The 25,510-nt window shown below is 45.4% G+C and overlaps 3 protein-coding genes across 8 annotated transcripts in view; 1 reads left to right on the top strand and 2 right to left on the bottom strand.

The window, feature by feature from the left end:
• The window catches only part of LOC149862972 (uncharacterized), a 184,043-nt gene extending 177,796 nt beyond the window's left edge, over positions 1–6,247 (bottom strand). For 2 of the 5 annotated variants that reach the window (XR_016442933.1, XM_090051571.1), the window contains exon 1: positions 5,274–6,247. The gene's annotated coding sequence lies outside the window, so the exon portion shown is untranslated. Of the gene's footprint in view, positions 1–4,505; positions 4,643–5,273 lie in introns of those variants that run through there. The other 3 variants (XM_090051572.1, XM_090051569.1, XR_016442934.1) reach the window with 2 other exon arrangements.
• Positions 4,784–10,247, top strand: PFN2 (profilin 2). 2 transcript variants are annotated; one of them, XM_090051577.1, is made up of 3 exons: positions 4,784–5,090; positions 6,255–6,447; positions 8,567–10,247. In XM_090051577.1, exons 1-3 carry the CDS (start codon positions 4,959–4,961, stop codon positions 8,662–8,664), a joined length of 423 nt encoding a protein of 140 aa, XP_089907703.1. In that variant the 5' UTR covers positions 4,784–4,958; the 3' UTR covers positions 8,665–10,247. The 2 variants fall into 2 exon arrangements, with proteins under 2 accessions (XP_089907703.1, XP_089907702.1); XM_090051576.1 differs by having other exon boundaries at positions 8,225–10,247.
• Positions 8,504–25,510, bottom strand: part of RNF13 (ring finger protein 13) — a 150,594-nt gene continuing 133,587 nt past the window's right edge. Inside the window, exons 10-11 of the mRNA XM_090051568.1 lie at positions 18,576–18,656; positions 8,504–16,685 (exon numbers count right to left, since the gene is read on the bottom strand). Coding sequence (XP_089907694.1) covers positions 16,321–16,685; positions 18,576–18,656 — 446 coding nt within the window. The 3' untranslated portion in view covers positions 8,504–16,320. The remainder of the gene's footprint in view (positions 16,686–18,575; positions 18,657–25,510) is intronic.

Raw genomic sequence — 25,510 nt, 5'->3', positions numbered from 1 at the left:
GCTTAAGGTGGTTTTTTTTAATGGACTAATTTTAAAACAGTTGTACTTCTGACAAAGCATCTGTTATATACCCTTTTTATAAAGAATTCCTTAAGAAAACTGCCATTGCTTAACTCCAGGTGAAATACTGTAATTTTGGGGGTGAAATTCCACATTCAATTAGACAGAAGAAGGGTTTAAAAAGTGGCGGCAACGTAAAGATAATCCAGTGTTTACAAATGGTCCTGAAAGAGCAAGGTGGAGGTGAAGGGCCCAGGGAACAAGAAAAACATTTACCGTAGCTCTCCGTGTAGAGGCTGGGCCACTGGGCAAACAAGAATGCAAGAGGCACAAGGGCCAGAAGGAGAACATGCAAAAAAGCAATCTCCGTTGCCTAGTAGTTAAGGTCCTTCCTGTGGGTAAAGGGCATCATGATTTCTGATTAGTTTATACAAGGATGATCCTACCTTGAGGGTTGGACTAGGCAGGGGTGGCCAACGTGTGGTATGAGCAGACTCTGAGTGTGGCATATAGAATATCAGGAGGGGTCAGACATATTGCTGAAGAAATTACATATACCAGTTAAAAGATGATCTACCCAGAGATACTGGAACAAATTTTCAGGTTTTCCATTCATTCTATGTTAAAGTAACCCAACTGACATCAGGAGAGTTATTCCTGATTTGCACCAGAGAAAATAGGAGGACAGCTAGGCCCTCCGCAGATCAATCACAGTAGTAACTTAGTGATTTAAGTAAATCACCTTCATCAGAATCATATCTGAGCACATCTTTTACAAAGCACTTTAAAAATGTGAAGTGCTATGTGACCAGCAAGTAGTAGTAATATTAACTGTCCAAATTCTGTGCTTGATTACATGCCTTCACCAAAGTAGTATTGGGTTAATTAGGAGCTACATTTAGTAGACAGCTGTATTTAGAGGCTGTCCCAGAAGTGCCATGACTGATGCATTTCCATTGAGATTGAGAATGACAGTCTTCTAAGTACTGGACACCCAATACTCATGGGTGCTAGGCATGAGATGAGCTGAGCCAGCAGATAGCAGAGACCTCCTCTGGAACTCTCTCACCAGCCACCAGTGAACCAAAAGTCCTACCACTACAAGAGAGCTGCTCAAATGTTTCCTCAGATGTGTTTCCCTCTGAGCAAACATTATTTTTTAGCTGTTTAGGGCCCAAAATCTGTGCAACAAAGTTTCCCTTCTAGCTATAGAAACATCATATGCAACATCAAAGCAGTGGTTATTTTCTAAACCTACCCGTCTCCTAGCTGGCAATGAACACCTATGGTGAAACAGAGAAGAATCTTAGGAACTTGGACTACTACAGAGATAAGTTAGACTTATGGACTACAGTGTCGTCTTTTGGTTATAAGAGATGATAAGCAGGTTGTAGAAATAACTTTAAAAGAACAAGAATTCCAGGTGTTAATTCATTCTGTAGTTCTCAGCTAATATATTAAGAACCTGGAATTTCTACTCATACCAGAGCCACCACAATGTGTGCATTGATCAGCCCTCCACCCCAATGAAACTCATCTCTAACCACTCAAAGGATGCAAGTCAAAAACTACTCCCCCACTAACCCGTTCTGTTTCTTAATGGCTAAGAGGATACCCACTTCTGTTTGCTCAGTTTTTATCTGGAATCATAATTTTGGCCCAGAGAAACCTGAACTTTGGTCAGGCTCCTGAAAATAAGCTGTCTAACCTTCTTTCATATTAGCAGTTAAAGACTATTATCTGGACAAGGTGAGGCTTGCTTTGATATGTGGACCACATAAAAACATGAAGACCCCTTCCAACAGGAATTAAAAAAACAAAAACCTAATTACAAATCCCAAATGAAATGTAGATCCTATCACTCATCAGTAAACTTAGTGACACATAAGCACCTTTGCAGCTGGCTTGAAACTGCAACAAAGCTATTGGCTCCTAAATAAGGCCAAATTCACAGGGGAAAGACTATCTGGATACAAAATACAGAAGGTGGTTGTGCATCTGAAATAAAAGCAGCAAAGTAAGTTCTCTCTATAAACATGTAAAATGGAATTTAATCCATATGCCTACAAGAAATCCTGAGTCCCTTTTATTCCTCTTAGCAACAAAAATGTATTCAGTTGTCATGGAATCTACTGTTGTTTAGGTTATCTACCACAATGAGAGTATTCACCAAGGTGTTGATAACCTCCTGACAAGGATTCAGTTATTCATTTCCTCGTGTTTTGTTATAGGCAAGTGAGTGGGAAGATGTTACAGACACTGCAATCTCTCCTCAGCTCAGCCCCATGAAGCTTCTAGCCCAAGCCCACATGCCCAGATCAGACACCACATTGCCTCACCCCAGCCCTGCACACCTGAATTTGGCCCCATGCTGCTTTGTCCCAGCCCTGCTAATCTAATGCACAGGGCCATGCTATCTGGCCTTCTAGGCTCTGCGTGGGTCCAGAAATCTGGCAGCAGGGAAGCAGCAACTAACACTGTAATCATCAATCACCTCAAGACCACCACATTTTCAGATCTAAGGGGAGCCCACAAGGCTGAATGTCTTGGGTCCCTGGGTTGATCAGGCCCCTGGGCCAATCACACAAAGTATAACTAGGGACCTACCCAACTTGCAGTGAAAGAAAGCAATTTCCATGGCTTGGTCACAGCCCAAAGAGCTGAATTTGCAGTCATTTGTGGTGGCCCCTCCCCTCAGCACTGATTGGCAGAGAGGCCTTGGAGGGAGGAAGGATGAGGGGTGGCTGCCATCTTGATTGCTGGCAATTCTTTGTGCCACCTTGGCTCTTGGCACTGGTCAGTAGAGAGGTATGAGGGGGAAGTATCTTGGCTGCTGCTCGTTGTGCTGCCCGCCAGCTGGTGCCTTCCCCTTCCCAGTAGGCTGCAATGGCAGGCCACAGCAGCAGCAAGAAGTGCTGATTCCCACCGAGGAGCCAGCATTTTCTTTTTAAAGGGTTGGGTTTTTTTGGTCAATTTCCTGGGATATCACGGCCAATGCCAATTCACAATTTCTGCAAAAAATGCAAAACAGCAATTTAAGTAGGTTCTCAGGTATAATGCATTAAAAGCAACCTCACATCCACTCAGTCCTCCCTGGAAGTCCTAAAAGACACCAAAATGAGAAACTTAAACCAAATGAAGCAATAGACCCAATACATCTTAATGCCTGGGCAGATTTTAATATGGAGGCCTTCTGAACAGAATTCCTGCCAAAGTCACTCCAGAAAATAAATACAGCTAACTGGGATTTTTTTTTTTTTTTTAACCAAGGAACTGGAGAAGAAACTCATTCTTCAGGAAAAAAAAACCTCAAGGAAACTTGAAGAGTAAAACCTGTACTGTAGAAAGTTATCCTTACTGCTCTGACGGGAGGACGTTACCACAAATGTTACTGTGATAAAAGTGGGAGCTTATCATATTCATGCAAAAAGCAGTAATTAACACAGCTCTTTTTGAATACATCAGCAAAAGAGCTTTCAATTTCTGATATCTCCAGCAGTCTGAGGCAACAGGGTAGTTAGTAATGTAGGACTGTTGCATGGCAGTAATTTAGTCTGATCCAGCAAAGAGTCATCAGAAGCTGAGCTTTCTTCCAGGCAGTTCAAACCATGACCAGTTAAGAAGAAAACAGAAAATAAAAAAAAGAAATCCTTGGCAGAGAAACTAAGGAAAAGCATTAACTGACCAAACCAAAACAGAGAGGAGCTGAGGAGACTGGCACTTCAGCCTAGAAGTTTTCAGTGGGAGGCTGGATAACAACAGCTGACCCTACTGAGAATCTACCCTGACACATGAACATTTAAGTTTGGCAACTGAACTAGAGCTCTTGAAAGTAGTGAATGTTTGCCGGGCAGCTGCAAAGAATTTCATCTCTAGGGGAAGTTAAGCTTCAACATCAGGGGGAAAAATGCAAAGTAGCCTACATGGCTGGACCTGAACAGCAGCCTGTTTGGGGGACCTTGCCTTGGAAGCAAAGAGAGGGAGGAGGAAGGGAAAGGAGCAGAGCCCCAGCCCCAGCCCCAGCCCCTGCTCTCCCCTGCCGAAAGCTCCGCAGCTGCTGTGGCCACCACTCGAGTCACCTCCAGACCCATCAGTGAGCGCGGCAGAGCCGTCCTGCACGGCCGGGCAGGGCCTTCCGCCCCCGGGCCTCTGCCTGGGTGCGACACCCCAGGGCCGGGCAGGCGAGGCACCTGTGCCGCCCGGGGCCACCACAGCCGAGCCTGGGGCAGCTCCGGCCGTTTGCAGTGGCGCTCACGTCGAGGCAGTAAAGGGGGGCAAGAGCTGTCGCGGCCCCGCGAGCTTCAAGTGGAGCCGGGCATCAGGGAAAGCCCGAACGCCGCGGGCGTCAGCGCGGACAGCTCCCTCCCGCCTCAGCACGGCCCGCGGCAGCTCCCGGGCGCTGCCCTGCGCCGAGCGGCCCCGACTGGGAACAGCTCGGTCCGACCCGCAGGAGGGACGCCCTTGCCCCTGCCCCTCGCGCCCCGCCTCAGCCCCGCGTCTCTTACGCGCACTCGCAGCGCGGCTAAGCGAGGAGGCGCCGGGGACCCCGGTACCGCCGCCTCCATCCATCCATTCCGCTTCGGATCCCTCCGCCCGGCGGAAGCATCCGCGCGAAGAGCGCCGCGACCCGCCCAGCTCCCTCCCTACTCCCGCCTAGCTCCGGTGCGGCGCGACGCGGATCCCGCTGCTGCGGGCGGGGGCGGGGGTTAAAGGCGGGCGGCGGCGGCTGCGCGGGCGGACCCACCCACCTACCCGCTCGCTAGCTTCGGCCCGGCCCTTCTCTGCCGCCCCCTCCCCCGCGTTCGCCGTCGCTGCGGGCTCGGGCTGGGGCTGGGGCTGCGCCGCGCGTGTGTGAGCGGGAGGGAGGGGGGGAGCGAGTGAGTGCAGAGCGCGCCGCTGCCGCCGCCGCCGCCGCCCTCCTGTCTCCTCGCTGCTCGCTTGCTGCTCGCGTCGCCGCCATGGCCGGCTGGCAGAGCTACGTGGACAACCTGATGTGCGATGGCTGCTGCCAGGAGGCCGCCATTGTCGGCTATTGCGACGCCAAGTACGTCTGGGCAGCCACGGCCGGCGGCATCTTCCAGAGCATCACGGTGAGCGCTGCGGCGGCAGGGCCGGGCCGGGGGACCGCAGCGGGCGCTGGGCGCTGCCGGGGCTTTTTGTGCACGGCCGCCCGGCGAAGGGCCTGCAGCGACCGGGCCGGGGGGTGCGGGGATCCGCGGTGGGACTTGCGTAGGGCTCCTTGCGCCGGGCCCCGCCGCTGCGGGGACACTTACGTGCGCGGCGTAGGAGGCGTTCGTGAATCCCCTTGGCCGCGGCTCCATGTTTTTCATGGCCAAGATGGCGCCCCGCCACTGGGCTTTTTCTTCCCTTCTCCCCGCGCCGCGCCGTTCCCCCGGCAGCCCCTTGCCCGGCTCGGCTCGACCCGGGGGAGGGGCAGCCCCCGGGGCAGGGCTCCGAGCCGGGCAGCCCCGCGAGCCGGGGCCGACAGTGCTGCAGGCGGCGGCTGCGGCCCCGCCGGGAGGGGGAGGGGGAGGAGAAGGGGCGCGGGCCCGGCCGAGACCGCTGCAGGGCCGGGCCCGGCCGGCAGGTGCGTGCGGGGCCGGCGGGCGTCACGGCCCGGCCGGTGCCCGAGCACGCCCCTGCGCCGGTCTTTGTGCGGGCGGGCGGGCGGGCAGTGGCGGCTGTGATTGGAAATGGCCGGGCCTGCCATGACTGTGCAGTTCTCCTGCAGGGCGACGCCTCCTTCCCGGCTCGGCGGCGCGAGGCGCAGCCTCCCAGCCCCCCTCCGGCCAGGGGCGGCTGGGCCCCAGCCCCTCTTCCGGCGCGGGGCGCTGCTACGCAAGCGCGGGGCAGGGGCTGCGGGCGCGGAGGCCGCAGCGGCGCCCGGGCTGCGGAGGGAACGCCCCGCACCTCACCGCAGCCATGCAGGCCCTGGGCTGGGCGGCTCGGGAGCGGCGGCCTGACTCATCCCCAGCTGGTGCCAGTGGCCTTGCAGTCGGGCAGCCCGTGACTCAGTGCTGCTGCCTCTCCCCGAGGGACCTGGCTCGACCTGCCCGTGCAAACTCTGTAGCCTCAGGCTAGGACTGCTGGGACCGTGATACTTAGAGCCAGCCCACTGCTAGGACCAAGGGGCCAGACCCTTGTTAATAGTTCCTCTTCAAGAAACCACTGTAAGCAGCCAAGTTGGATTTTGCTGGTGTCTAACATTAGATTCTTTTTTTTATCCTTTTTTCTTTCCTGCTCTCCCTTGACAGCCAGTAGAAATTGATATGATTGTAGGTAAAGACCGCGAGGGTTTCTTCACCAATGGCCTGACTCTTGGCGCAAAGAAGTGCTCTGTGATCAGAGATAGCCTGTATGTGGATGGTGACTGCACGATGGACATAAGGACAAAGAGCCAAGGTGGCGAGCCAACATACAATGTTGCTGTAGGCAGAGCTGGCCGAGGTAAGGTGTCCTTTTGAAACTGACCTTAGTAAAACAAGAATCCTGCCTTCAAAACTGGACTGAAACCACTTGTGTTATCTGTATAATGCCTTCAGTTTAAAACTGCAAGTTGGCTGTGGTACATATCTAGCAGTCACAAGTGTAACTGAAATAAGTGACTGTAATAGAGCTCTTGGCCATATCTTATCAAATCTCTTCATACTTATCAAATGGTATCCACAAACTCTAGAGTAGCCCATATTGCAGCTGAAGGAGATCGGATATTACCCTCTTGCCCTGGGCATATAGCATTTAAAACACTTGGTGTTCAAAATTGGCGTTCAAAATTAGCAGGTCTAGCGTAAACCTGGTCTGAAGTGACTGCTGTCAATTTCTAGTATGAAGTAGTCTTAAATTATGGGACATCTAACAAGTCTTACTCTAACTCTTCTCATACCTATTGAGAGCTTTTGAAATGCATCCAATTGATACCTTACAGTAAGCTTGTTTAATTACTGGTAGTGCACCTTCCCTACGTTTCTATAACATAATACTACTTGGAAGAAGCTAGACTCTAGCTGGTCTTCAAAACACTGGGTACAAGCAAGACTAGTATATTCAAGACTAAGCTTGGCATTCTCAAACGTTTTGTTTTTTTGTGAATATTACATCACTAACCAAGGTTCACAAACCAAGCAACTCGAGAAAATGTTGTTTCTTGAATCTTCACATAACATGGAGATTCTAACCTAAGTAGTATAACATTAGTCGGAGTATGTAAAGATTTCTGTGACTCTTAAATAGCCTTTCATTACAAGAATAATAGACTTGCCTAACCAGAGAATGCTTACAACTGTTTTGCCTTGGAACCCTTACAAGTTAACTTCACTCTTAAGAGCTCACTAATATAGTTATGAAGTAGGCAGTATATCTATAGTGAACTGATTCCAGTTCCACTGTTCCTAATTCAATAAAATAAGAGCCATTGTGCTTGAGAAGACCAAGAATGCTTATGTAGTCTATATTCTAGTGACATCTGGTGGCAGTTAGCATATACTGTTCTGTTAACTACATCTTTGGGACAGGCTTCCTTAGTAAAGTCTAGATACTTTGTAGCCTAGATAACTGAATAGAAAGAGGAAGAACAAGATTAATACTAAAATTCAGATGTCCTCATCTGACTAGAGAGGATAAGATGTGTTTCTTTTTTAAGGCATTAAGACTTAAGCTAAATTTTGGGGGTTTTTTTTGGTTTGTTTTTACTGTTTTAAGAATGATAACAATGACATTTTGGTTACCAGTAAGGAACCAGACCAAACAAAGTTGGTAGGACTAGAGTGTACCCATTACAGCTATGAACTTTAATCTCTACTTAGATGTACCAAAACATCTTCTACATGTACTGACATGGATACTTTTTTTTTTTTCTTTAACTAACATCTCTCCTTAATTGTAGGATGTAGCCAGGGTTTCCTGATCACAGGTCTGATGGAAACACATGCATTGTTTTTCATCTTTAAATTGCATGCTGACAGGTGTTCAGGTATATTTTGTAAACTCTGATGGCACAGGGACAAATACCTGAAGTAAGTGGGGTGTGTTTTAATACCCCCTCCAACCCTGTCTACATTTCTACCTCAGAAAGCTTTTGTAAAACTTGCTTAATATCCAAATACTAAAACTTAAATTTGATTGTGGTTTTTATTGCACTGCCTGATATTTTTAAAACTTGCGTTATTTCCTTGCCTAACATACTCTTTTAAAAAAAACCTTCTTTTTTTTTTCTTTTCTCTTTCAGTCTTGGTCTTTGTAATGGGCAAAGAAGGGGTCCATGGAGGCGGATTGAATAAGAAGGCATACTCAATGGCAAAATACTTGAGAGACTCTGGGTTCTAGTTGCTAGGCAGACTGTTAAGTATTAGGGGAAAATTGCTATTAAACTTTCCTGGCAGTGAGCTTTAAATCTTACATTCTGGAAACTTTATTAGCAATGCAGGGTGATGGGGTATGAACCTGTGTCTCCTTTGTATCCCTTTGTTGGTGGGGAAAGGTGGTGTTTTTTGTTTTTGGGGGGGGGTTTGTTTTCTTTTTTTTCTCTTTAATTCTGTTCATTTTTGTTTTGTTTCCTTGTGTACTCCAGCATTGGTTATAGTCATGGGAAAAAAAGGTGTCCATGGAGGGACACTCAACAAGAAAGCATATGAACTGGCTTTATACCTGAGGAGGTCTGACGTCTAAGCAGCCTCTCCCCATCCAACTAGCAACTGTCTTCATCAGCTCCCAGTTTGTGTTCAGTGCTACCAGAGTGTAGATGGTAGTTTTATGGGGGTTTTTTATTTACCCATTTTTCTAATGTCATGATTCCAGTTACCCTTTTGTTCATTTGTATGTTAACCACTGTATGTAACCAAGTCCCATATCTGGCACCATTGCAGCACAAAGATGATATGCATGATAACTTGAAAAAAATTGGGAGGGGGAATATGCCAAGTCTAGGCTTTGCTTTCTCTTAGCAATTAGTGCGATATTGACAACTAAAACAACTTAAACACTAAACAAGGTGCCGATTGTACAATCTAATTTGATCAATGCCTCTTCAGCACTTTGAGCAGTTACAAAGCTCATTTAGTCTTCCTTTTGTAGAGCATGGTTGGGAGGGAAAAAGTGCATGCATATCTTTACTTCTCTCCCTCTCCTGTCTTCATCCATATTTTGTTTGCTTTCCCCAATTTTTATACAGTGCCTGATTTAACCAGTTTGCCGCTCAAAAGCGCTGTGTTGCATTAGTTTTGTTCTTGCACTTCACTATTCATGTGTCTGAAGCGTGTACTGCTTAATGAGTGCAATTGCAAAACTATCAGAAGGTACAGATGCACTGCCTCCCATGACCTTACAACCACCATCCTGAATGAATCCCCAGGGACATTCCATCACTGCAATAGCTCAGGCACTCAATTTTTTTTGCCAGCTCCTGTTCTGTAGTTGAATTGTAAAAGGCTGCCATTATGGACATTAGATATCCCAACATAACCATCTGGAGTGTGTCCGGTTTTAGTTTTTCATAGGACCAATTTTAATTTGCAGCTTAGGGGTTTTTTTATATGAAACTGCAATGTCATTGCAGGAAACTACCACTTTCAGCTTGACTGGTAGCTTTTACTGACTCCAATCTTCCTGTCAGGTCTTATTGGTAAAGGGACTTGCTGCTATAATACCAGTGTTGGGTGAGGGTTGGTAGTTTGTAAGCTAAAATTGTCAATGATACCATTTCAAATTCAAAATCTTCATTTGGCCTGTCACACCTTTGCTGCAGAAATTGTGGAGTAAACTGCCTTGTGCACTAGTCATCTGAAACGTGTAACCAAACTCTCAGTTCAAGATGGTACTAACTTGTATGTCCATTTTAGAGAACTGCAGAACTCTATACAAAAGAATAAATGGGAGATGGTATTGGTTGGAATAACTGACTTGGCTGTCTTGTGATGCATTTTTTAATATGTATTCTGTGCCATACTATTGTTTAAAAAAAAAAAGAACTGTTGCTATTGTGAGATGGATTTTAACTGACTACAAGGGTTTCTTTCGAATGGCACTACTTTAGGGACATTCTAGTATTTGCTTCTATTGTTTGGGCCTTGTGGATAATGTACAGATTTAAACAAATTCTTGTTGCTGATTTGTCCATTTCTTTCCCTGCACTTTGTTACATCTGGGATACAGTCTAACTCATCTGATTTAATATGCATTTCAAAAAATGCCATAACTATTAAAACACCTTGTTTACAGATGGATGAAATTAAATTTATTCCAACCAAATGAAATTGGAGTCTTGTATGGTTTTTTTTGGTTTTGTTTTTGGTTTTTTTGGTTTGTGTGTTTTTGTTTTTGTTTTGTTTTCTTTTTTATTATTATGTCTAATATTCTCCTTTCCCGTCATAACTGACTGAACTTGTTATCTGCTGTGAAATGAGCTCTTGCTCTTCAGGAATGTTCTTTCATGGAACAGTGTTGAAGTACTAATCTAACCTTCTAGTTCTCTTGCTGCAGAGTTGGGTTAGAGGACTAACGTTAAGCCATAACGTGAAGACCGTTTCAAGCTTTGGTGGACTTTTAAAAATGCTGTGGTAGAAGGGGATTCTGTCTAAGGGGGTAAAGACTCCTTCCCCTAGACTTGAGCTAGTTCAGGTTGTCACTGAAGGTAAATGTTCTCTACTTAAGTTGCCTCCATAGTATGTTAATAGTAGTACAATACTTGGTGTACTCTTAAACTGAGCTAGATGTGACTGGTGTGTTTATTAGCACAGTGGTAATCCTGTCCACACAGCTCGAAACCACTTCTAAGAGTGATGGTTGGGAAAGTAGCCTATCCAGCTTTGAAGTTGTCAGATGCTCCTAAATGACAACCAGTACTTGAAAGCATTAGCCATATGAATAAATGCACTGTGAATTCTTTTAAGCAGTTGTAGAGAAGCAATAGCAAGTGCCAAAAGTGCAAGCCTTCAGCTATGCTTGTCTCCCCACCTGGGAGAAATCTTACTTTTCTGTCTGAAGTGATCTACCTTCTCCCCTTCATTTCTGAATGCAGTATGGTACTTAGATACAATACCTATCACCAACCCAAGGAGTAACACTTCCAACACTCACCTGACACAAACAGCATGTGCTAGAGAGGAACATGCTTTTCAGTATTAGAGATCACTCTCAGTAACTTTCCTTGGACAACTTCTCTGTTTTACCTAATTTGTAAAACCTTGCCTTCTCAACTAACACTCTTGTTAATTTAATGAATCATTCTAATTCTGTTCCCTTTGACAACTCCAAACCAGTTGTGTTTGTTTTTATTCCAAGTTTTATTTCCATTATACTTGCAATACCAATGCAAGATAAATATGCATTGAATCCCATGGTAACTTGTCTGGCAATATCCAGCACTAGAAGATGAAGAGGCCTTGCAATAGACAGGTAAGGTATAACTTGTTTGCAGGAATAGCTCTTACCATCAAGTAGAGGTTGGCTCATAACCTGAGATATGAGGGATTCTCTTGTAGCTTTTTAGGTATTTATCTTTAAGGTAATTCTGATATCCAAGTAGATGTGGTTTCTCTTCTTCTCCCCCCCCACTCCCCAGGTGATCATGCCAAGCTCTTAGGATCAAGTGTTTCATAAGTTAACTTGTGCATTGTATAACTACTTTGTTTTGTTTCTAAATGTGCTACCTTTCTAATTGAATTGCTACCTGTTCATTTAGCAGAAAAACACACATCCAGGAGAAGCATCTTCATAACCTGTGATGAAAACTGATGTGAAGAAGTTTCTCTGAAATGTCCTTATGATCATTAATTGTGGTCCTTTTGCTAGATCTAAGGATTTGTAGACAATTTATTTGTGGACTTTAAAGTTGAATATTGTTGTAATAATTTTTGTACTTCTCCCAAGGATGCTAATTTGAATTTTATTTTAGTCACTATATGAGTCTCAGACACAACTGTTTCTAGAAATAACTTGTATATTGTTCAGGGATAAGTTGTTCTAGATCACGGGAGGAGAAGCTACTATTAGCTCCTCCAAGGAGCAACAGTTTAAAGGGGTAAGAAACTGTCTTTTGTATAATATCCTGCTTTAACACTACCACATTACTTACATATAGCTGAAGCTGAAATTCCTGATTTTATTGTGTTAGACTTGCCTCTGATCTCTCCTAACATTGTTCATTTGTTGTTCTCTTCGTTCTCTTCCCATTTAAAACTCTTCTCCCTACCTTGGCATTATCTTGTCTTGTGCCCAACACACATACTATTGCTGTGTACATCACCTGCTCTCTGCCTAAATCCCTTTCTTCTGCTCCCTGTTCTGCTGACAAACTAAAGCTTGTCTTTAAGGTCCTACTTAGCTCTCTTTTTCCTTGTCTTTCCAAAGGTCCCCTTTGTTCCTTCCATTATGCAGCTACCTTCATCTCCTCATATCAAGATAAGTACTTCTGCACTGACAGTATTTAGTTATCTTGACAGCTATATAATATACCTGTGCTACTGTATGCTAAGATGCATGAAACTAAGTCTTCCTCCCTTTCTTGCACTATGGAACTGACTTATTAACTGCAGGCCCAGGAAGTCCATGACGAGCAGTCCCATAATTCCTCCTTCTGTCTCCCAGTGTTTCACCACACTTCCTTTGTGCTGCCCATAAGTAGAAACAAGTAGGCCACAGACGATGGCTCCTTAAAAAGGGGAGCACATGAGGAATGGCTGTTCCTTAAGAACACAATCCTTTAAGCACAAGGAAAGTCCATTCTGTCCCGAAGGAAATGCAGCTAGGGGACTAGGGTGCCCCCTTGGCTCAATAGGGAACTTTTGGACCTCCTGAAGCTAAAAAGAGGAAGCCTATGCCGGATGGAAAATGGGAATCATCACCGAGAACTACACAGCATTAGCCTGTACTTGTAGAGTCCAAACCAGAAAAGGCAAGACAGACACCAAACTCGGGCTAGCCACAGGAATCAAGAACTACAAAAATCCTTCTTCAGATACGTGGGAAGTTGGAAGAAAAACAAAGGCAACATTGGACCCCCTGATAAATGGGGCAGCTGACATTTGCTCAGGAACAGGTTAAGCTCCTAAACGATTACTTTTGTATCGGTCTCCCACCTGCCCAAAGGGGTCACCTTGTCAGGCTGCAAAACATCCAGGGGGTGGGAGATGGGTCCATAATTGATGCAGAACAAGTGAAGGAACGTCTCAAGAGACAACAGCCACAAGTCTATGGGCCCAGATGGTATGCACCTGAAAGTCCTGAAGGAGCTTGCAGACGTAACATGTCCTATGGTAAAGATATCTGAGAACTCATGGTGCTAAGGAGAGGGACCAGAGGATTGGAAAAGAGCCAACATGGTCCCAATCTTCAAGGAAGGAAGACCCAGGGAATTACAGACCAATCACTGACATCCATCCCTGGAAAGACCCTGGAGAAAATTATAAAGGGTTCCATCAGCAACAGGCTAATAATGGAGGCCAACATGGCTTTGTTGCTGGAAGGTCTTGCCTGGCCAACCTTGTCTCCTTCTATGACCAGGAGACACATTGCCTGGACAAGGGAGACTAGGTTGATGTCATATCTGGATTTCAAGAAAGCCTTTGACTTCGGTCTCCCATGATGTCCTGTGGCTAAGCTGGAAAACTGCAGCCTCAACCATCTCAAGGTCCAGTGGCTTGGACCCAAAGAGTACTGGTTGATGGGAACAAACCAGCATGGTGGGAGGTGACTAGTGGTGTCCTTCAGGGCTCAGTACTTGGGCCAGGTACTCTTCAACATTTCCATTAACATCTGGATTCAAGCATCAGATGCAGACTGGCAAAGTTTGTGGACGACTGTAAACTATGGGAGAAGGCAGTCATGCTGGAGAACAGGCTGGGAATGCAAGCCTGTCCAAGTCAGCCTGTAAGATGGGTGGACCAAAACCTGATGGCATTTAATGCAGAGAAGTGCAGGGTGCTACACCTTGGGAGGAAAAACCAGCAACATAATTACAGGCTCGGCAGTGCTATGCTCGCTAGCACCATAACTGAAAGAGACTTGGGTTTCTTGACTGACTACAAGATGAACGTGAGTCACCAATGCAATGCCGTAGTAGCTGGCAAAGCAAACCAAACCCTGGCATGCATCTTAAGCAAAACCAGGGATGTCATCCTCCCACTGCTCAGCCATAGTGAGGCTGCAACTGGAGTACTGTATCTAGTTTTGGGCTCTCCAGAAGGGATGTGTAAGCATGAGTCCAGAGGTGAGCCACCTGCATGATCAAAGGCCAAGAGAGCAAGCCTTATGAGAAGAGGTTGAGGGACATGGGACTCTTGAGCCTGGAGAAAAGAAGGCTCAGGGAGGACTTTGTGGCAGCCTATATGTGCACCTGGATCTGGGAGAACAGTTGCTCCCCAAGGGCTAACAAGGTCTAACAGCCACAAACTTCTGGAAGGCTGATTTAGACTGGACACAAAGAAGAACTTCTTTATGATCCAAGTGTCCAGACTCTGTAACAGACTACCCCCAGAGGTGGTGCAAGCATCTATTCTGGACTCATTTAAATGGCATTTGGATGCTTATCATCTTGTGGGGTCATTTGACCCTAACAGACTTTCTGCCTATGGTAGGGGAGCTGGACTCAATCTTGCAAGGTCCCTTCCAGCCTCTAATGTCTATAAATCTAAGCTCAGTTCCTAGAAGGGCCTTCTATGGTGAGGAAACCTGGGATACCTGTTGTGTTCAAGAAATAAGCAGTGCCATGTGGCTAGTTTCTATTACACAAGATATGATAGGGAAAGATGAGCAGTTCATTTGCCCTAGCTTGTGGAGAACATCTTCAAAGTCCATTCTAAAATGTATTAATAGACACTGATAGGCCTAGCAAGGAGAGGTAGAGTTATGACCAAATAGAAGCATTTTTTTTTTTTTTGCCTAGAAATTAAATTTATAAGCACAAAAGCTAAATTATAGCTTTTTAAGCTTACAAGTTTAAAGGATAGAGGGATGCAAAAGTTGATCTCTGTGGGCACATAATCTTGCTGCGTATATTGTTTGTTGAATGCCCTGATGTCTTTGGTACAATGTGGGTAAACTAATGTTCTTAAGGAAACCATGTTTGCGTTTCCATGTTCTTATAAATTCTTAAGATAGAACTGGCAGGGGCCACTGAGTCTAGTCCTCTGCAGTAGTAGCATATATTTATTTCCTTCATTGTTGTCACTTAGAAGCTTTAATAAATTCCTGCTAATACTTAAAGTGGAAAACATGTTTATTAACATTCTTTCAAACTCCCCTTATACAAGGCCATATAAAAAATTCTCTGCATTTTGATTATACATGTGTGAGGTTATTTTCTACATAGTTACAATGGCATTATATATAATTTTAGCTTTTCATGATACACTTGTAAGTAGAGAGTTCTTTTTAATATTTATAAGCACTTGTTTTCAAATCAAAAACTCAAAAAGAACCATTTCTCTATGTACAAAGTTTAGCAGGTTAATGCAGCACAAAATGCTCCTTAGTTAGAGGTATATGATTTGAGGATCAACAGAACACTTAATATAATTCAGTATGTCTATATGTAACTTGGCTTGTTGTTCCATTTTGGTCACCCCCATTCCTACATTATTTTCATAGGAAATTAGTCTAGCTGCTATTAGCAAACAAAGCCTATTAATGCATTTTGAATATTTTTTTCCCTGTGAGTTACTTTCAGTGTAACAGATTCCGAAGTTTTTTTTCATGATCTTGAACTGCTTTTGCAAGCTCAATAGGATTATTTAGAAAGGCAAATGAATCACTGCGGTGGAGCCCAAATCTTCAATTTCTCAGCAATAAGTTATGTTGCAAAGAAAGCAAAAGGGACTCCTTCCTTGATTTCAGTAGTAGCAAGTTTGGGAAATCCCTGTAGAAACAGGCACCATGTACTTTTTTTGGTTGGGCTGGAGAGTAACACCATACACATAATAAATATTGCTATCTCTATAATCCAATCTTACCTACAAGAAGTAGCCAGGAAAATATTCTATTTTTGTGGCTAAATCCCATTTCAACAAGATAGTGACATTTTTTAAAGTAAAAATTTCTTGTAACATCTCTATTTGTGGAAACTACAAACATTATTCAGTAGGACTGAGAAGTCCTGTTAAACTGTTCATTTGAAAAGACAAGTATGTGAATGAGTACCGGAACCGAAGAGAAATCCATCTGTAATTAATATGATTAAACCAGAGACCCACTATGTGAACAGTTACTGTCGATTAAAGTAACCAAAGAGGTTACAAAATAAAACATATTCCCTACATAAATGTATGTAAAGTATAGCTTTACGAACAATTTAGTTCATATGCAATTGATCGGTAGCAGTCCTGAAGCTATTCAAACAGTATTTGCCACTCTGTACTCCCTTTCATCACTGGGTTGTAGTTGAACCACTATACTCTCTTCAGTTATTCCGTTTTCTGCATCACTACTATCAATCTCCTCATTATCATCTTCCTCATATTCTGAAGACTCAGTCACATTTTGATGGGAGTGAGATTCTGACAGAGCCCCAAATGACTGAGTACTAACTGATGCAAGAGGCCTAAGCAAAGGGGTATTTTCTGACACTTCATTTTCTTCTTGACTACTGTCTGTTTCGGAGTCTGAATCCCCTTGAGAAGGGACCACTTTCTGCTTACATACAGGACAAGTTTTTTTTGTTTTAGTCAGCCACGGGTCCACACACTTGCAGTGATAAGCTGTTAGAAAACAAAATAAGTGTCATGTTTACTTAGAAAACGATAATCTTGAGGTTAACCCTGTAAAATAAATTTTGTTCTCAGCCTTACGTTAAACACTAATTCTAAGTGACAAGTTTAGAGAGTGCTGGTTATTGCAAGTGTGGCTGCTGTACACTGGCTGTGTTTAACAGTCAGTATGACAGTCCTACCTGAAGCCTGTAAACACTTACTGCAATATAAAAGTATACTGAATAACTAGATCCAATTAATAGAAGAATGTGTTTTGTAGCTTTACTCATAAGTAATTACATTGTAACTATGAACTCATCCACATTGCTGGCACTCCCACCCATTAATTTGTTTTTATCCTTTCTTTCCTGAGAAAGTTGTGGCAAGACAATTTCGTGTTACCTGGAGTCCAGATATCTGTCCCTTTTTTGGTGTTAGAGCTAGATCTGGCATGGTAGTAATTACACTGATCTCAGTGGCCTGGTCTAAACTCAGGGGAGAGAAAACATGTCCAACTGTTTGAAGTTAATATGATATTCAAAACAATCTAGTATGGACAAGGACAGTTCTAGAGTTAACCAAAACCTACACATTTAAAACTAAATGACTTGTCCCTGTCTATTTAGGTATAGTTATGTTTAACATGCTAGTAAAAACATGCTATTTAATGTGTTTTCAAACCTGGTACATTTTCCCAATGTAAATATAGCTTTTACCAGGATACCACTTACTGAAAACAGGTGCCTGTTTATATCTGTCAGTAACATTAGTAATATTATGGTTAGCTTTTTATCACCCTCGCTGGGGTAGGTGCTATTCTTTCTTCTTTTTTTTTTTTTCTTTTTTTTTAGGTATACCAGCTATTTGTCCTTCTACCCCAAAGTTTCTTCTGCATGGCATTCTAAAATAGTCTTTAGCTGCTTGTTCTGTTTAGTGTATATGAGTTTATTGTGTAAGAAAAGAAGATAGTCTGGACTGCGCTGTCATCCCTGTCTCACTGTTATCTGACCCAGGAGGATGGCATTGGCATTTGTGATGTCTAGTGAAAATGGGACTTAGATGGAAACAAGCTGCCTGATGCTCAATACAGACAAGATAAAAATTAAAGGTGGGCCAAGAAAAGGGTTTATGAACTAAAGCAAGGTATAAATGAAAGTTACTGTCTTACTGTTTAGAGCACAGATTCAACCAGTGTCATGGTTGAAAGCTAAGAGCTGATGTTTTTTGAGGGATGCCTTGCGTCTAAAAAGATGGAGAATCACTGGCTTAGGGTGTTTATCTATCTTCTATCAAAAACACCTCTCATTAAAATCTGAGTGCTCCTACACTTCCAGATGATAAGGATATTGCAGGCATGGGGTGTATTTTTTGTTTTGTTTTTTCTTTGTACATGTGTGGAAACAAAGTGTACAAATCTCTTGTTTGGACTGATGGCTTTACAACTACTGGATTTTAGTGCAGTGAGGCTACATTTGACAGAGGTTATGTGGCACATACAGCTGGTACTGGTTAAGTCACAGGGAACCTATTACACTAATTTGTGTGGCAGTCCTGAAACTTTAAATATGTAGTAACAGCAGATTTTTCTCTCTGACCTGACAAGATAGCAGCCTGACCTTTTCTCTCAGGTATTTCCCCAAGGAAGGTGATCAGGTAGCCAGACTTACTTGCTCTTTATGATTATTCTTTACTTTTTGATATTTAAAAACAGGCAGTTTGACCTCTATCTCAATTTGTGTATGCATCAGAAATGGCAGAGAGACTGTCTTTTATACAGTCTATAATTTTTTAAAACAAATTCTGTGTGGCTGATGCAGCTATTTTTGATAAACAGGTCTTGTAATTAAATGTAAGACTTAAAAATATCAAACTAATACCAATTAATAAGCAGCTGCATACCATGGGAGCAGGGAAGGATCCTGAGCTTGTCACCATCTTCATATTCATCCAAACAAATGGCACATACATCATACTCATCTCCTGCAGCAGAAAATTGTGAATTGATGTTAAACTATAAGAACTATTAGTCTTCAAATACATTCAGATATGTTCTAATTATTTTCTTTTAATGTTTTTGGGTATTATTACCTTTTCCTAGCCTTAGACTGCATTAACTATCAGAGGAGTATGGTAATTAAATTCTAAAATTGATAAAGAAAAATGTACAAGCATGGAACTCACTGTTAACTATCTCCACAAATGGCGCTTAAAGTTGAACATCACACTATAATCACTGTTCCACCTGGACAATTGTCAGACCATGCTAAATATCAGAGTAGGCAACCACATTGCTTTCCACGAGCATTCCCACCCCCAGCACAATACTGTGCTCCTGTACAATCTAGAAGTTGTCTCACTAAAAGGCTTGAAACTGTACTTAATGGTGTGCTAAGATTCATTATGGGCTGCACAACTTACACACACAGCTGCCCTGTACTCTCAGGCATTAGACCAAGCGATATAAGACGACAGACCCTAACATTGTTACTAGCAATACAGGCAAGAGATGACTATAATCACCTGCTCCATCAAACGTTCATTGAAAAACCAAATAGGTGCAGGCTAAGAGGCTTAAACCGTTTATATATGAAGCCCACAAACTCCTGGAAGAGATCACGGATACGGAACCAAACCTATGGGCACCACTGGGGGGCCTTAGGGGCTATGGCTAATCCAAAATTCATCTTAGTCCCCCCCTGCCCCAGTAGTCACTGCTCCCAGCACCACCCGCCCGCAGAGGCGCAGTGTATCTTCGTGGCTACATGGGACACAGCCACAGTAGCTCCCTGCAGGTAAGTCTAATAGAGGCTGAGCAGGGAGGTAGATGGAGCCACTTGCAGCTCATAGTGGGGGGGAACATGGGGAGGGGTGCCTCAGAGTGACTGCAGGGGGGGAAGGAGGAGGTCTTGTGAGGGGAAAGTGTCTTGGTGTGCACATGTGTCTGTGTGTCTTGTGTTCATAGCAGGCAGGCTGTGTTTGTGTGTGTGTGTCCATCTGCAGGGAGCAAGTAAGTAGAGTGCATACCCATCTGTGGGTGTGCCTGTGTGTATGGTCAGTTGTAGCAGGGGAAGTGGTAACAGGGAAAAGAAGTGGACATGTGCCCCTCCAACCCCAGCCCAGTGGGATTCACTCAGCCTCCCTCTCCCAGCACCAGAAGGGGAAGGGGTCCCTCTCCCCACCCTACCCCTGCAGCCCAGCTCCTACTGGGGAAGGGGGCCTCTAATTGTGTTTGCCCAGGGCCCCAATATACTTTAATCCGCCTCTGCCTCCTGGATGCACGAATCTGCCTCTGCCTCCCAGAGGCCCCCACTGTCCTGGAAAGGCCCAGGCAGCCCCAGGAAGAGCCTGGGCAGTGGGAGGGGCTTATGTGTACAAAAAAATTGCTGATGGTACTTAAGACTGTATCGTTTTTAATTGGTTGTATGCAATCTGTCAGTTTGGGAACTGTTGAACTAGAGTTTCATATACTACTTTAGTTGCTTAAACCAAGCTATCTGGCAAGCTGGACTCCATTCATCCACTGTTCTGGCCAGCCTCTCCATCCCAAGCAGGAAGTAGTTTAAATCTATATGACCTTTAGGCATGACAGGGCAGGAAGAATGGTCCCCATATCCTATTTTGCAGGAAAGGAAGCAGAGAGAGGGCTCATAGATTCCCAGGGGCAGGAAAATCTTCTCTCTCAACACTCAACTAAGGGCAGGGATACAGACTCAAAGCCCTCAAGAGGCAGAATGCCCAGATCTCACCATATATGGGTGGCCAAAAGAGGGCACAGGCCTTCCTTCAGGATGCATAAGCCCACCCCTGGACCAAGGTACACACAAGGTTGGGGATAATATAGGGGTGTCAGGCCCTTGATTCCCCTGCCATTTTATTCCATGTCCCAACCCACTTTGCTAGCCCCCATCTCATCTTCCTGACATGGCACTCCCAATTGCTCACAACCTTTTCTCACCATCCATCCCTGTTTATCCCCTCTCATAAACACACCACCTTATCCAGCAATCCCTGCTCCTTTTCTTGGTATATGCTCCTAATCCCTTTCCCCTCCAAGAAAACCTTCCTATGCATCATTTATTTTCTTCTTGAAAATAGCTTGAATGCTTTCCACAGTACTGACTGGATTCATATTACATTGCCCCATATTAAAAATCCCAGAGCAGGACTGCATCTTAGCAAAATGCCAAAACTTCATTTGCAGATTTCTGCCAAACGAGGTTTCAAACTCACAGTGCTGGGAATGTAGGTCAGGTTCACCAGCCATGGGATGGCCCTTATGCCATGCAAGTCTCCTGAAAGGAGGCTACTGAAATCTCAGTTGGTTAGTCTTCTAACGTGCACATTACAATCAATTTGGCACATAAGCATTTAGCACAGACCAATTTAGAGAGCTTAACGTTTTTCTTTATAACAATTCATATTACTACCTCAGAGGCTAATATATTAGCTGGGTTAAACATAGAGTGACTAACATCAGTCAGTTAACAAATCAGAGCCATGGGCTGCCCAAGTGCAAGCAAAAAGTTGTAAGATTAACTTGCAGATTGTTGGTGGTAATATGTTTTCTGGTTCTGTGCCTAAAAAAGAAACCTAAGCATAAGTCAGAAATACAGGGGTGTGTGTCTGTGTGTGTGGGGAGGGGGGGCAGGGGGATGGAAAATCACATGCACTGGAACACGTAGCATGTACCTTTATCTTTAGCATATGCAGTGTCTTGTAATACACAAGAGCATGATCATTCTTAAACATGTCTAAACAATTTAGAGCTGATTGAGAAATATAAGCAGCCTGAGAAGTACAGTAGCAGCCTGATGGCCTCCACATATTTATACAGAATTGAACATGGTTTTGGCTTGCAAATCAAGGCTTGGCTTATACTTCACTTTACCAAAAAAAGGATAGTCTCTAATTACTTCTCTTCTTTGCCCTGATGACTTAGAATTGTTGCACATGGTCTTTTTAGGATGTTAACTAATATGAACGGAGATCTGAACTACCTCATTAACAACAGGGCTGTTTTAATTAATCTGTCTACTATTTCACCTTATTCTTATCAAGAAGCTTTTACAGGTTTCCCCGTCTGTCCCATGTTGAAATGTTACTGATCTTGCTGTAAGGGAACAAAACTATGAGACAGATTTGTAGTTCAGATTATTATTCAAATCAAGTGTAGCATGCTGAACTGGTTTTGTATGTTAATCTCTAAGAACAAAGGGACATTTCCTACCCCCAAGTTCTTTCAATACAGGTTAAGTCAAGGAAACACATTATACTTCATTAACACCTATCAGAGCAACCCATCAGAACACAGTGCTTTAGAAACACTAAATATCTGTGTAAAATAACAGTATTGTTTCCATTTTACAAGGGAAGAACCTGGGCTGGGATCTTGAATAAGATCACTAGTAAATGAGTGTCAGAGCTAGAAGTAGAATACCACCACACCACAGACTCTCTGCCTCATGTTTTAAAGAGACTCTTAATTCAAGCATTTCTTGTAATTTGATATTACAAATCTACACCCCTTCAGTGTTTTAAAAGAAATATTCACACAGCTAAAGTTCCTGAGTGCATTTAGTAATGACTGTGGCAAGGAACATGCTGTGCCCTGTTGGGCTTCCTGACACTCAAAAAACTGAGCAGTGACACAAATATTTAGGCTCATAGATGGGTTCTCTGGGGGAAGGAAAATTACTATCCTGTACTCCTGTCCCTCTCATCAGGCCTAATCCTGTTCTCCTTATGCATCTTGAACTCTCAGAGTTAACAAAGAACACAGAATTAGCCTCACCATTTTAGAAAAATAAGGTTACACTTTTCCATCTCAATTATTTTTATTAGCCATAATGAAGAGGAAGAGGAAACTAAATTTATTTTTGATAACTATTCACTTTCTGCTAATATTTTTATCTGCAAGTAAGAGTGAAAGGTATGTAAGCAATACATCTTTCTAAATATAGTAAAATCCCTGTTATCTGGCATTCTACTAGTCTACCAGAAGACTCGACTAACTAGAATTTCCAGCCAGACTGGGTGGGGGGGGGATTTCAAGCGGTGGCTGCCACCTACCACCTGGTGAGGGGTTCTGTGCGCGGCCACCACTAGCCCCCACACCCTGCTCCACGTTCCCGGTGGTGAGAAGCAGGGGAGAGCCAGGGATGTGCTCCACATGGCTCCACCAGCCCCACAGAGCTCAGCCTGGCAGGAAGTGGGGGGAGAGCCAGTGGCAGATCTGCTTGGAACACAGCCCTGGATCTGTGTGCATCCCTGCCAAGTGGCTCTTCCCTGCCTCGCACCAGCAGGCTCAGCTCCTTGGGGCTGCGAGCCTCCCGCTGCCATGTTGTGCTCACCAGGGTTGCGCTCCAAGCGACTCCACCACTGGCTCTCCCACCATGGAGCTGAGCTCCATGAGGCTGGCAGAGACACTTGGAGCGCAGTCCTGGTAAGCACAGCCCAGTGGCTGGAGGTTCACAGCCCCAGGGAGTTGAGCCTGGCAGCAGGAAGCAGGGGACAGCCACTGGCCAGGGCTGCACTCAGATCCAGGGCTGCGCTCCAAGCAGCTCCAACAGCCCATGGAGCTGAGCCTGGTTGTGGGAGGTGGGGGAGAGCCACTGGCCAGGGCTGCGCTCTGAGCAGCTGCACCACTGGTGCTCTGCCACCTCCCGTCACCAGGCTCAGCTCCATGGGGCTGCAGAACCTCCAGCTGCCAGGCTATGCCTGCCAGGGCTGCACTCCGACTGGCTCTGCCAGCCCCATGGAGCTCAGCCCAGTGGCAGGAGAGCCAGTAGTGGAGCAGCCTGGAGCGCAGCCCTAGCCAGTGGATCGACCCTGCCACCAGACTCAGCTTCGTGGGGCTGCAGAACCTCCTGATGCCAGGCTGTGCTCACCAGGGCTGTGCTCTGAGCAGTTCCACCACTGGCTCTCCTGCTGCTGGCCTGAGCTCCATGGGGCTGGTGGAGCCACTCAGAGTACAGCCTAGTGGCAGGAGACGGAGAGCCAGGGCTGAGCTCCAAGTGGCTCTGCCAGACCTGTGGAACTCAACCTGCCCTCCCAGTGCTGCCAAACTTCTCCCGGGGCTGTGGGCCTCCAGAGCTGCATGTGGGATGACATGAGTCTGCCACTGCTGCCTGGGGCCAGCAGCAGCACCAGCCTTCCCGGTGCTGGGTACAGGCTGAACCCAGCATTAGTCCCAGGCGGCAGCAGCAGCCTCCTGTCATCCTGAGCACAGATCTGGGGGCCGGCACCCCCAGGAGGAGTCCAGCACAGCCCCATAGCCCTTCCGGGGGTGTGGGCCCCCATATCTGCGCATGGAATAACAGGAAGCTGCCGCTGCTGCACAGAACCAGCACCAGCACCAGTCTTCCTGGCACTGGGTGCAGGCTGCAGGCTGTGCCCAGCGCTAGTCTCAGGCAGCAGTGGCAGCCTCCTGTCATCCTGAGTGCAGAACCAGGGGCCTGCACCCTCGGGAGGAGTCTGGCACAGCCCCACAGCCCACCGGGGGATGTGGGTGCCCAGATCTGCACACAGGATGACAGGAGGCTGCCACTGCCAGCAAGTAACATGAGTTTTGCTTTTAACAGTTTGAGGTGCAGTTTTCCAAAAACCCCTGCACCTATCGCCTTGAAACTTAGCAGGCTTCATGCCATCAGAAGGGGCTACCATCCCTGCAATTTCCATCTGAATCACGCAAGAAATGACAATGGTATAGGCATTTTCATGATTCCCCATTACAGCCTATGGGCAAAACGGCAAAATGTGTCGAAACAGCAAAACAGATTCGACGAAATGAAACAACAAAATGAAACACTGTCCCTTCGAAACAACAAAACAGAATTCAAAATGAAATGGTGCTGTTTCACACAGCCCTACTGCATATGTTCACAGGGTGTTTCAATGTCATCCAGTGATGAATCAGAGATAAACCATATAAATGTAATGAATTACACTGCATTTTCATTCCAATTTTTGTTAGCCTGTAAGATGAGTAAGCACGTTACTAGTAAATAGTATTTTGTGATGTATATTTTCAAAGCACAGCCCCAACACAAACCACTGAATGTCCACAGAGGCATACAGAAGTAGATACATATGGTTATTCCTATTTAACTGGAAAAGGGAACAAAGATAATTATGATTTTCTCCTTGTTATGCAGTGACAGCAGATATTCAAACTTGGGTCTTGATTCTTTGGCCTGTTCTGAGGTAGGTCTGCACGAAGCAGCTAGTATTTGCTGCGGATTCAGCTGATTTGGGGGGCCAGTGATTCAACTCAGTGATCTAAATCACTGTCCCAAATCCATTTGGCTGCTGCTGAATTGGCCGAATCTCCAAATTGAACAGGCCCCACCCACTCTCCCAGCCCTAAGTATGGCTACCCTGACCAGCGCCAGTGTCCCGGCACTTAAGAAAAAAAGGCCTGCACTCACCAGCTCCTGCCAGGCCGGGGCTGGATCCCCATTGCCCCCCACTGTCCCACGCTGTGTGGGGTCTGTGCCATGAGCCCCCATCCCCCCCCCACTCTCCCAGTCCTGTCAATGGTCGCCCTGACCAGCCCAAGCATTCCGGCATTTAAAAAAAAAAAAAGCCCTGCACTCACCAGTTCCTTTCCGGTGGGGAGGGAGAGGGCGTGGCGATTCCTGCTGCCCCCCCACTGTGTGGAGGGCTCTGCTATGAAGCCCCAGAAGCCCCAGTGGCCACTGTAGCAGCCAGTGACTGCAGGGTTTTTGTTTTTTTTTTAAAGGTGCCAGGGCACTGGGGCCAGGCAGGGCAGGCATTGAAGGGCCTGGGAGAACAGACAGGGGTAGGGGGACACTCAGGGGGCTGGGGAAACATGC

This window comes from Crocodylus siamensis, chromosome 6, assembly GCF_052110815.1.
Source record: "Crocodylus siamensis isolate JL-2025a chromosome 6, ASM5211081v1, whole genome shotgun sequence".
Lineage (NCBI taxonomy): Eukaryota > Metazoa > Chordata > Crocodylia > Crocodylidae > Crocodylus > Crocodylus siamensis.
This window is presented reverse-complemented; position numbering and strand designations above follow the sequence as displayed.